At 38.0% G+C, this 13,020-nt stretch overlaps 1 protein-coding gene across 4 annotated transcripts in view; it reads right to left on the bottom strand.

Annotated features, from left to right (window-relative positions):
• The window catches only part of LOC121091659 (palladin-like), a 194,288-nt gene that overhangs the window by 23,170 nt on the left and 158,098 nt on the right, over nucleotides 1-13,020 (bottom strand). For all 4 annotated transcript variants that reach the window (XM_040601701.1, XM_040601710.1, XM_040601717.1 and 1 more), the window contains 2 exons: nucleotides 2,765-2,900; nucleotides 240-341 (listed from right to left, as the gene is read on the bottom strand). In XM_040601701.1, coding sequence (XP_040457635.1) covers nucleotides 240-341; nucleotides 2,765-2,900 — 238 coding nt within the window. The remainder of the gene's footprint in view (nucleotides 1-239; nucleotides 342-2,764; nucleotides 2,901-13,020) is intronic.

Below are 13,020 nucleotides of genomic sequence, written 5' to 3'. Positions count from 1 at the left end.
GATAAACGGAAGAGTTTAAAGCAGAAAGTTGAAAACTCTCAACCTTATGGAAAAACTAAGCAATAGGCATGTGATCTTCCAGTTTACTTCACTGATATATAACATATGACTTCTGTAATCAAAACCGTCCTATCTTGCGTATATTTATTGACTTACATAGGATTTCTTTTAAGACAATCACAGCCTGTAAAAAAAAGGAATTCTTAATTTCCCTATGAAATTGTAGAGTTAAGTGGCACCTGTATAGCAGGCTCTTCTTCTGGTTCCTGCATATTGAAGACAGTTGCAGCACTGTCTGCTCCCAGCAATCGACGAGCCATTTTTTCCTCATACGTTAGTCTCTGAACAAAAAATAAAAAGGGGATGAGGGGGAGGGAAAAGAAGAAAAAAAATTTGTTATTTCTCATTAAAAACTGCAAGACTGTTAGTTAGACAGTAAAAAATGCTTAAGTAATGTTAATAGAAGAGAGCAGCAATATGTTTCTAACAGAAATTTTCTACTGCAGTTTGTAATGCATTTTTCTTTGCATTACAAGTGGCTCTTCTGACTTAAGCAACCCTTGCCCTGACTGCCATTGGTTTCCATCCTCTTGCCAGGAACTTGGGCAGGAATGAACAATAGGAACTGCTTAAATCGGCATGGCCATCAAAAAAACTGCATATCAAATCTCCCAAACCTTACTCCTAGTCATCCTGCTTGATTTTTACGTTAGAACCACATGGCAGAAAACTCTGCCAAAAATGCCAAGGAGATGCTACTCTACTTGATTATTTTGCCAAGAATATGACAGGTTTATAGAAGAATATTTAAGGTTTTTATTTCTATTTCTTCTTACTCTTTCAGAAATTAAGGATACAACTTATAAAATTTACACTCAGAAGGTAAAGCAAGTTAAAAGAAAACCTTAAGTGTACACTTCGATTATTTAGTTATTAAGTTTCCTTCTACATTCCATAACACATTTCAGGCACTCTAGACACTTTCTTAACAAATCAACACTGAAAAAAAATGCCAGTGAATGAAAGGCAAACTCATAACACAGTGAAATGCCTCATTTAAACAGAAAAATGAAAGAAGAATAGAAATGTTAAAACGTTACATCTACTTAATGCTTCCATTTAAAAAAAAAGCTCAGTTAAATTAATTTTTAAAACATGCCATATTGTAGCTAAACCTAGCAGGCTGAAACTCATGAAAACCAGGTACTTATGTTGCCTTGGATACAAATGTCTAAGAAAGTCATGAACCTTTCTTCACTTTAATTTCTTCTGTGATCACTCCAAGGTGCCCACAGCCATGATTACACAAACAATCGCCCAAGACAGGAATCTGCAAGGCAAAAGCCTCAAGGGGAGTGCAAAACCAGAGTTTACCTGGTTCAAGCTCCCACATCATCCGATCACAGTTTTTTGGTGGTTGGGTTTTTTTGGGTTTGTGTGGTTTGGTGTCCCCCCACCCCCTGCCTTGCCTTGGGCCATGTGGGCTTTCTCAGAACATTCCATTCATTTGTCCAGGCCAAGCATCTCTCACTTTCCAAAATAGGCACTAACAGTCATGCTCAGCCCACCTCCTTTGAAAAAAACAGGAACTTACACACTTTGAAAGTAATTCTGCTTAACTGCTACAGAAAACCGCAAAACCCTATGCAGTCAGTGGAGAAGGGTAAGTACAGAGGCACTAGTCACTCAACATTTTCCCTACTTCACTCCATTGACCTTATTAAGAACCAGAATCCAGCAGCTGTGGACTAGATAGTCTGACTCAATAGGCTGTTTTACTACACCACCACAGTCCGACATCTCAGACACAGCAGCAAACTTTGCATACTTTTGAGCATGGTCCTGAGAAACCTAAAGCCCACTACCTTTCAGTCACACAAAGGTATCCCAAGGCATTCTGATGCTTTTGAAAAGATTTCATTGACAAAACAGGGGTGACAGTCTATATTTTTAAAATTACTTTCCCCTTAAAAGAGATTCCTGCTTCAAAGACATTTAAATCAATGCCTTAATAACTATAATCTAGTCTTAGGAAGCTTGCTTCTCATCAGCTCTGAAGAGGAAGAATTTGGTATTTTATCTTTTATGTGTATCTTAAAATAAACAAATATTAATGGAGAACTTTGTGGCTGTGCATTTCAGCTGTTTGATATGCCCACTTCATTTCTTGACTCCTCAAGTAGGTTGTTAACTCCTGATGAAGTCTGTAAGTTAGTACTATAGGTTATTCTTTATTCTATTCGTCAAAAAAAGTCCCACAACTGCAGGATCTAATGATTGTCAGATTCCTAATGGGTTGCTTCTCATGATGAATTGCCTTGTTTCTCACTCATGTCCACTTACCACCTACTCTTTGCTACCTCTCATTGTACAACAGCTGGACAAAAGGTAGAATGAGCCTGGACTGATCAAGAGCTATGCATATGCTTACTGGCCAGACACGCAGTGATGAACAGTCAAAAGCAAATGCCCTCTGAGGCTGAAAAAGCCCTTGAAGTACAGACTGCACAAGCTGCTTATGCAAATTCATCACCTTTGAGACCTGCATTGTTTTGTTAAGTCCAAGTAAAGTTGTCAAACAGGAGAAGCAATGATAGGCCAAAATGTATCATTCCTTATGGAAATGCAGCTTTGGAAATACATTAAAAATGATAAATACATAAAATATAAAAATAATCTACAACGATTATTTTATATGCAGCATATCTGAGAAACTACCAGTGATGCCCACTCCCCTTCCCCAGGGTATTTTATGTTTTTATACCGGTTGCCCATTGTTCAAAAGGTCTTCCTTGAAGCGAAGTTTTCTCTCCAGATCCTGAATTACAGCATCTTTTGACCCTTGAATCTCTTCATCTGATGCTATCCTAGCAGTTCTGCCTGTTTTCTTGGGAAATCCCCTGCAAAACAGTACAAGAAAATTCATAACCTTTCCTGAAACCATTGGTATTTAGGAATTTATCTGGAATCACTGCTATTAGTGAAGAAAGCAAGATTATGTCCTTGAAATTAGAGGTCTGGCATCTTTCTTACTATGCTGTTCCTGCTAACTCACATCACTGATCGAATTGTTAGTTTAAGGACAAAATTGAAACTATGCTTTATTCATGCATTAGTTAAAACAGAGCTCAGGATTGTGTAGCGGTGGCTGTAAACACCATACACTCAAAGAGGAAACCGATGAGCAATGTCAATAAAGCAAAGTGCAAGGAAACATGAAAGAGAAAGCATGAGTAGGTAAGTGGGGATGGAAGATAAACTACGTTTCTGTGAAGTACCATATGGATAAAGATCAGAAAGATGTAAGACAAGGTAGTTAATTATTAATTTCCTATATTACTTATTAACTAATTCCTTATTACAGCTTTGCAATACACAATGCATAACTTCATGTTTATTCTTCATATCTCTGTGAACACATATCCGGAAGGCAACATGTAAATGTTGTTTCTGAAAGAAAAGCCATTCACAGAATCTAGGTTACACTGGCAAAAAGAAAGATCATCCCTGCAAAGTAGTTTTCATCAGCAGTGTTTCACATTCGAATAGCAACCATGTAGTAGTTTGTAATCACAGGGCAAAGCTATACCTCATACCAGTCTACAAGTTATGATTGCACTTTCAGGATGACTAGCTCCCATTTTCTGGAATGGGACAGGAATATTTTTTTTCAGTCTGCGCTAATATTTAACACTTTTCAGTAGCATTATGATGGCTCTGTTGCTGGAAATTCCCAACAAGAGTGGTTTCTGCTGGAGATCAGCTGTTCTTGCACAGTTGTGAAGAAATCAACATTGCTATCAGGATTTGAAACTTTCAGCACACCCCACTTCTCCATTGAAGTCACACATCATCATTTAAAACACTGATACTGATTCAATATTAGTTTTGGTGGGTTTTTAACTTGACTAAACAGGGCTCAGCCCATTACGTGGGAATGATTTATGCGAAATATGGAATCTAATCAGATAAACTGACAAACTTACAGATGATAGATATGGAAAAAATCAGACTAGCATGTAAGGGGTAAACTTCTTTCCAATACACAACTTAATAATTTAATTACCAGCACCAAAATGTAATACAAGAATCATATGGAGATAAGTTTTCTTGGATATTATTTGGTACTATGATTTTATAACATGGTTAGAGAAACTTCATTCTTCAGCAAGTGTTTTCAATGGTAATTTTTAGCATTAGTTAAAATGAAACAATACACATATGCTGTCAAAAGCCAAAAAGGAATTAAAGTGAATAGATGGAAAAGACAGTAATTGGAAACATTTCTGTCTAAATTCCTAAAACATTTCATATTCTGTTACTGAGAGTAAATTTAAAATGGGAAAATGGTGAAGTTCTTGTAAAAAGAACTGCATTTTCACATTAAATCACAGCAGAAGAGCAGACATTTGCCTAATGTCACAAAGAGCCAGAGAACAACACCCCTCACCCTAGAAATGTTCAGTCATTAGCTGAAGAGCTCAGTCACCAAGCAGAATAATTCTCTCTGCATTTGGCTGGGGATCTTCTCAGTCACAAGTAACAAGGAAAGTCTCCTCCATGCTGTTCTGGGGAAGAAGTCAAGAGAACTATCCCATCTACTGGGAGACAAGAGACTGCTAAGAGGAAGGTCTCTTCAAGAAAGAGCTGCTTCAACTCAAGAAATTTGGGTACAATAAAGGAAAATATGGAAGGAAAATGGACATGAGAAGGTGGGAAGAGGGGATCAGAAGGTAACACCCCTCAGGAGGTCTGGACCGACTGTTGGAAGGTTAGTGGAAAGGTGGCATCTGTCTCTTTCCTCACAGTCTTTCCCTTTGCCTTCCAGCCTCTTACCTCTCCCAGCTCAGCACTACCACAGAACTGAATTTTGTCACTTTTTATGTAAGGACACACAAACCAAAAATAAATAAATAAACCAAAAAACACCAGAAAACCCCAAGCCCAACCAAAAACCAGCCAACAAGGCAGCAAATTTCAAATCTGGCTTCACTTGAAGAAGCCCTATGCCATATTTTTTTAATGGAGACATACATCCTGCCTTGAAAATTCCAAGTGATACATTAAGAAATAGTTTTCATTTCACATTCTTACAAATTTCATGCTTGAAAGATAAAAAGAGTCCTAGCAGAAAGAGGCCTGCTTAAGCTTAGCACTCAATAGGCTGTAAAAGTAAAATGTACACTTTACCCAGGAAAGTCACAACAGTGCATGAAAAGAGGGGGATGGCCTAAGTGCTCTGGAGTGGATTTCAAGTAACAAGTGAATGCATTTTCTGAAGCATTACCAGTTATTTCTGAAAACAAAAACCCCTAGGCAAACACACCCATTTTTAAAAGAGGAAGGAGTACCAAGAGGTTTGTAAGATCAACGTCCATGCTAAACATAAGAAAACAACATTACAGTCCATTTCAAAACAATGTGGGATAATAAGGAAATGAAAATTGAATCATATCAAACTTCACATTTCTGTCAGGCTGAGGGGCATGCAGCTAGGCAAAACAGTAGCTTTGATCCACTTCAGTTTATAGCTTCTGAGTAAGCCTTCAGGAGCTGCATTACGTTCCCTAGTAAATCAGGGAAACAGAGTCTGGCTGAAATGTCTATTATATGGCTGCCTAACTGTCTGAAAAAGCTATTCAGAGTAGCAGCAATGATTGTTTTTTTTTTTCCCTATCAACCTGGAAGAATATAGACCATAGAAGTTTTTCAAAGGTCTATGTATACTAAATTCAGCACTTAATTTCAACCTTAACAAGTGGAATAAAAAAAGCATGTTCCTCAAATTGGCTGATGACACTGAATTTGCAGAGGCTGCAACTTGTTTGCAAGTAACAGCTTATTTACAATAATCTTCATAATTAGAGGTCACCTCATGATGAAACTCAGGAAAAATGTTCAAAGCATGACAGCAATACAAATGGAAAATTAGCACTAGCACATGAAGCATCTCTCAAGAATCTCTGAGATTAAAACTTGGACAATAATACCATTATTTCAAAAGGAAAAGAAATATAATTCTGGGACATATTACCATAAGACATGAAACCCCATTGTTTTCCTTTATTCCTTGATGTTGGACACCAAATCCAGTTTTACCACTGCACTTTCAGAAAAATACAGCAAATTGGAAAGTTTTAGAACAGAAAACTGTCAGATGGTTTTAAAAGCATAGCCATTGTGACAAGCTATGTCACACACACAAAAAGAAAACCTTGTTTATTTAGTCAGGAAATGTGGAAATGAAGACAGAGAGGTGAATCAAACATAACACATGCGAAAATAGCTGGCATTCAGTGGTTCTCCATGTCCACTGAGGAGAGTAAGTAGACAACAACTTGAAGAACAGGCCTATCTTAGACAAAAAAAAAAAAGAAAATACGCAGAACTTTCTGCACCCTCCAACAGTGACAGTTAAGCACAGGAACAAGTCATGTAGGGAAGCTAAGGAATTTTATTTAAGAACAAGGTATGCAAATATTTTAGCAATGGCCTGGGGATTCCTGGTGGCTTTTAACAGGAGACGCAGACTCCCTTACAACGATCTAGATCTCTTTTATGTGCCAGAACACCCTGAGCATTGCACAGTGGGTGTGGAAGTGTCATTCAAGACCTGGTCAAGGCAACTTGCCCGAAAAACAGATTTTCCTCTCTTTACTTACATTTACAAATAAGTATTTAAGAAAGGAAGTAGTGGGTTTAAAAATACAACTACAAAAATGAGTATGTGTCAAAATTTCTTCAAATGCCTTTAGAAAAACCTCTCTCTCTCTTTAAGACTCTCTTAAAACACGACAAAAAAAGAAGCGCAGGAGGAAATGTTATTCTTCCTGCAGATGCTCTATTTCCACCCTTTCTTCAGAATCTCTTTCTTTCTCTACATACAGACACTTCAAAATGTGTATATAAATATATATACACATATATACCCTCACACCAAGTTAGCTCTAAGACATGCATTCTTGAGATGAATTTCAAAATGGCTACAAGACAACGGCAACAAATAGAAGATCCTTGGTAAATCTATTCTCCTAAGCACAGATCCATTCAGCTTGATGGATGGCTTGCATGTCAAGACAGACTGGCAGCAAACTTCCTTCAGCTGTTTTTGCAAATATTTTTCACTATCATTACCAATCCCTTATCTGGATGCATTAAGTTCCTAAAATTTGTGTCCTCCTTAATGACTCCTCAGCTTTCTTTTCGTCTTTCCTCAGGGATAATATCAAACAAAACATTGTGCCAATTAATTTAGGTATTTTATGTTCACTCTTTGCCTGATGCAGTTTTCAGAGTATATTGTGTGTATTAAGATAGCAGGAGATAGCTGGAGAAGGCTTATTTCAAGATATTGACACCATTAGTATCGAACACACAACCACCACCACAAATGCGTACAGAAACCATCAGCCTTTGAGAATCAGGCTGCAGTTCACATAGATTTTAAACATCTCTGAAACATGCATCACTTAAGTTGCTGAGGGCAATACAGACCTAGATAAAAGCACACAAGTCTGAATTCTTTTGGTCAGAAAGGGCAAAACGGAATTGCCAAAACTCAGTCATCTTAATTCCCAGAGATTTTTTTACAGCAAAGATTTTTGCAACCTCGGCTTGGCTCTCCTTAGTTTTGAATATTTGCCCTAACATTTGTTTAGAAAGAAGGCCAAACCAGCAGTACTTTTCGTGTTTTAATTACACAGAGTGCATGCTGGATGCGATTCCCCCTTTTCCTATGTACCTTTTACAGTGTAAACAAGGGCAACAGGCTGGCTGTTGTTATCCTTCCAAGAACAAATTCCTGTTTGCAGCCAATATGTCTCAGTTTCACAGAAATTCCAAATCAATTCTCTGGTACTTAGGTAATGAACAGTAACTTCTTTTTCCCTTTAAAAATAAAGCCTTCCGAAAATACAACTAATTCCTGCCCACTTAACACGTTTTTCACTTACCGTAAGAACAAAGTTACTACAAGCAGTGTAACAGGTCACAAACTTTGAAGCTGCAGCTGCATATTAAAATTATTTCAGTCTGATCTTGTCATACATCCTGTAGAGACCAGGAGTCAGCTCTGTTCAGTAATGTGACTACATGCACCTGAATTAAGGGAATGCCTGAGGCACAGACCTGACTAAGGATGACTTGTACTAAAAGAAACAAAGGTAACAAAAGTTCAATTATTTCTACCACCCAAAGTTATGAAACTGTAGTTGAAAAAAAATAAATCATGCCTCTGCACTGGATAGTATCAAGACCAACATGAATAATATGTATTTCTGAACAAGTTTGATCCTCCTTAATAAGGTAACACAGAGAACCTACAAAACTGCATGCCTACCATAAAAAATTTATTTTTCTAAGGCTTATCTTTAAAAATGCATTTTTGCTCATTAAAAGAAGAAATACTACTTTTTTATTTTCCTGTTCGGTTCCTTCCCCACATGAGCAAGTTACCCCTCTGCCTCATGCTGTACTGGTTACTGTAGATACACAGGTGTCATCTGCTTTTCAAAAGATGATCACATATTTGGATATGAATTTTAAAAATACTACCTGCTTTGCAATCAGTAATCTTATCTGCATTTCTGATTGTTACCAGCATTATGGTAGAACTGATGGTCAAGAAGAAATCACTAAAGCACTAACTGCTCCTCAATGTAGAAAAGACTGGCACAGTCCTCATAGTCCTGAAATCCTGAGGACAGGTAACTGCCAGCAGCATGTGAATTAAAAGATACACTGAACTGAGAAAAGGTAATGTATCCAAAACACATACCTTTACTCCAGTTGATGAGATGCTACTGGTTAAGGTCTCCACAACTGTCAAGCACTGTACCTGGCTTCTGCATTCACAGACATTTCTGTGGCATTCAGATTTGCTTGAAATAAGGAAGTTATAAAATTAAGTACTCTGAAGAAAAATAAAATCTACAGACTAAAAAAACCCTACAAAACAATGCTGCAAACAGCCTCCCTTTCTTTTCAGAGAGGCATATAGATTCATAGAATCCATTTAGGCTGAAAACCCTTTAAAATCACCTAGTGCCAAATGGCAGTCCAGGACTGCCAAGCCCACCACTAAACCACTTCCCTTAGTGCCACATCTACAGTCTTTTAAATTACCTCCAGGGATGGTGACTCAACTGCTTCTCTGGGCAGCCTGTTCCAGTGCTTGACCACTCTTTCAGTGAAGAATTTTTTTGTAATATCTGATCTAAACTTCCCCTGCACAACTTGAGGCTGTTTCCTCTTGTCCTGTCACTTGTTACCTGGAAGGAGAGACCGACCCCCACCTGCCTACAACCCCCTCTCAGGCAGCTGTAGGCAGCAATAAGGCCCCCCCGAGCCTCCTCCTCTCCAGGCTGAACACCCCGGTTCCCTCAGCCGCCCCTGACAAGACTTGTGCTCCAGACCCCCCACCAGCCTCGCTGCCCGTCCCTGGACACGCTCCAGCACCTCCCTGTCCCTCTTGCAGCGAGGGGCCCAGACCTGAACATGGTATTCAAGGTGCAGCCTCACCACTGGGGGATGATCACTCCCCCAGTCCTGCTGGCCAGACTGTTTCATACAAGCCAGGGTGCTGTTGGCCTTCTTGGTCAACTGGGCACAGTGCTGTACTAATTCTCTTAGTTCAGGTCACTTGTCATCTTACAACATTCTTAAGCCTCTGCAAATACTATTTAGAAAAAAGAACTGGATAAAAACATCTCAAAAATTAAGACTTCCAGATGCAACATTTGTCAGGATTCCGTAGGTCAGTTACATAACTTACATAAATGGGAAAAGTAAATGCCCAGTCTTCCAGTCAGCGATACATTTTGCTCTAAAATGAAAGTTGGCACTGTTACTGGGAGACTGTTGAAAGCTGTAATATAAGATGGAGAAGTGTAGCTTTTCCTCAAAGTGGTCACCATCATTGCTAACTGGCTCAAGGAACTTACGGGTTACTGAAATATTTTCTTCAGTGCTATTTGAGATAAAATTCAGGGGACAAGTCACAGTGTACAGATGCAGGAATAGACCAGAAGCTCTGCTTCAAAGGGGAAAAGAAGTGCAGATCTGTCTCTGAAGTTGCTATTCTCATGATTTCCACAGAATATCAAGATTGGGATTTAAGGTTCTAGAGATCATTAAAACAGCTTTGTTACACAGAATGATAAAAGCAGCTCACTTAGTTACATTTTACAAGATACTTTAGACAAGACTGCCTTCAAAACGTTTTCTTTTCCATTTTTCATTCTCTTCCAGAAAGTAGTAAATCTAGAGTCATGTTCTTTCACCAATTCTGTACAGTGAGATTTTTTGTCTGTTTGACTAAAGCAGTATTACTTTGCATGAAGATATCTACTTTAAGAAAAAGTCTATTCCAAGGAAAAGCATCTACTTTACGAAAATACCGTAATTTTTGATGCTGCTTTCAAAGGGATATATGCATAGCTGACAATACGTGTTTTTTATACTTAGAAAGAGATTTCATTTCTCTGTGTTGGATGACTCCACACCTTTTTGTAGCAGGATTTATATTCTTGTTATTTAAATATTCACTAACTAGCTGCTAAATCCTTCTCATGGGATTATTTTTGCTTTCACAAATGCTCACGTGAATTTACCAATGTATGTGCTTACCTAGAATTTGTAAGTATACCTATTTCTTTTCATACAGATACAATTTTTTTCTATGAACAGTGAAGACCAGAATCCAGCTTCTACAGGTTTAACCGTGGAGAAAACTTCCCCAATCCTAGGCTTCTGTCACATTAATTCTGCTCCCTGCCAGTCTTTTGTAACTGAAAGCTAACACATCCAACCACCCTAGAGTTTTCTTTAGGTAAAGAAAGAACTGAGATTTTTAAGAAAAGTATCCAACAACCTTACTCCAGCCAAGTTTTACCTCAGAAATAACTGACCAGTGTTCATAACTCCCTTAAGTACTTAATTAGCAATCCAGTTCCACTAGCACTTCTCTTTTGTTTAATAACACTATGCTCTGGCAAGCCATGAATTTATCAAATCTGCCCTGTTAATAAAAAAAATATTGTTATTCCCAAAGCTTGTTCAGCTACCACCACCACAGTCACAGCTTGTAAATACTGTCACTACAAAGTGTCTAGAGCCTATTGGAAAGATGGGATATGTACTTCATTCACCTGAAACATTTACCATACAATTGTTGCAAATAAATGCTTAAAATATTTAAAGGTAAATTAGTAGGTACTAATGACACAAACCTGCTTTCCATGTTTCAGATATCCAAACAAAATTTAGTAAATTCACATGTAACTGTTCCCGTGATTCATGCAAGGCTTTAAGACCACATGTTCATAAACCCCCACAAAAAATCCCAACCCAAACAAGCAAAAAACCCCACCCCAGTGCAATGTTTCCAAATCCATCAAGTGGAGAGATTATTCATTTGATCAAATTCATTTAGATAATGCTATCACTTCCACAGAGTCTCAGGGTTCAAGCTCAAGGAAAATGTCAACCTTTAGCTGAAACATTAGCACAGTGTTTACTGTGCATGGGCTCACAGACCAAGTACAGGGATGGAAGAGAGAGTTAGAAATGTTTTGCCTCACCTCTTCTCTAACAAGAGGCACAACACCTCCTTGGATTAATTTCTCTTGTAAGTAGAACAAAGATGGTATGTACACTGAAAAGAAATGCCTGGAGGAAGCTGATGGAAGGAAGGTCTCACTCCAGGAGGGGAAATGAAGTCTCTGTTGGTTTGTACACAAACACTGTGTCTTCCATTTTACAGAAAACTTCACCAATGCTGCCTTTGACCATCTCCAAAAACAATTACCTTCACCTGCAATGTTTATTACTTTACCTTTATTCTGCTGCTACCACAAAAGCAATCTGAAGAAAATAAGAATGAGGCCTACTAAGTACTGATTCTGAGCAGATCTATTAAGTGCTAAGATTAATGAAAAAAAATAACTGTAATATATGAAAAATTAAAAAATTATTCAATAGTTTCACAGTATGTCAAAACGCATAACATAAAAACAGTCTCCGGAATTTCCTTCTCTGCCAAGCAATGGTTTTTGGTAATTACAAAACACTCTGACAAGGTTAAATATTTATTGTTTTCTTTCAGATATTTGGCTATCAGTGTCACAGCATCCATGCCTGGGAGAGATAAGAGTAAACCACCATGGTAAAAAGACCATGTAATCAAAATACGAACGGCGATTTATTAACCCTGAAATACACTCACAAAAAAAAGTTAAGATGACAGAAAGGAGTCATGAAAACATTGAATGCAGTCAGGAAAACTCTTTTAAGAACATTTTATCTATTAGAGTCACTTGATATGAAAGTGTTGAAGTATCTAAATGCAATGACACGTCCAAATTACTTTCACTAATGTTAAAATATAATAATAAATCATAAATTTATTGTCTAAAAAGGAAATCCTACCACTTCAAATACTGTATTTGGAGTCTCTAGTAAAAAATGTAGCTCCTTTCCATGAAAGGTATTTCATACTCTGCCTAGCTCACTTGCAGCAACCAGCTATCATATTCCCAGTATCACCACTGTATGACTGATCAAGAAGCAGAGACAAAAATAAATGGCTTAACTAGCATTTTAGATGCTGAGCTGAAGCAAAAACTTTGAAAGCTCCAATTCATTCCTTGTGCCCAGTCTGTAGACCATGCTGTCAGGAAACAGTATCATGCTTTTCAATCAACAGATCTTGGAGGTCATGGAGTACATGGTGAGACTATAGGCTAAGCTTACGGAATACTATGAGTGGCTCAAAAACTATGTCTCAGAAAGACAAACATGTTCAAGAAAAGAGGATTTGTGAGGATGGAGCAAAAGAAGGGGGAAAAGAAACAAAAAGTGAAGGCGGGGAGAAAACAAAAAGAACTGAGACTATAGCACAAAGCAGATGAGACTAAAAGCAGTGGGGGAAGGGAGGCAAGGGGAAGATTTGCTCAGAAGTGGTATGAGAATGATGGGAAATGGAATGATTTACTCAGCAAGACACACCAGATGCTAGTAACC

Source organism: Falco naumanni, chromosome 1 (genome assembly GCF_017639655.2).
Source record: "Falco naumanni isolate bFalNau1 chromosome 1, bFalNau1.pat, whole genome shotgun sequence".
Taxonomy (NCBI): Eukaryota; Metazoa; Chordata; class Aves; order Falconiformes; family Falconidae; genus Falco; species Falco naumanni.
Note: the sequence above shows the minus strand (reverse complement) of the source record. Positions and strands in the feature narration are given on the sequence as shown.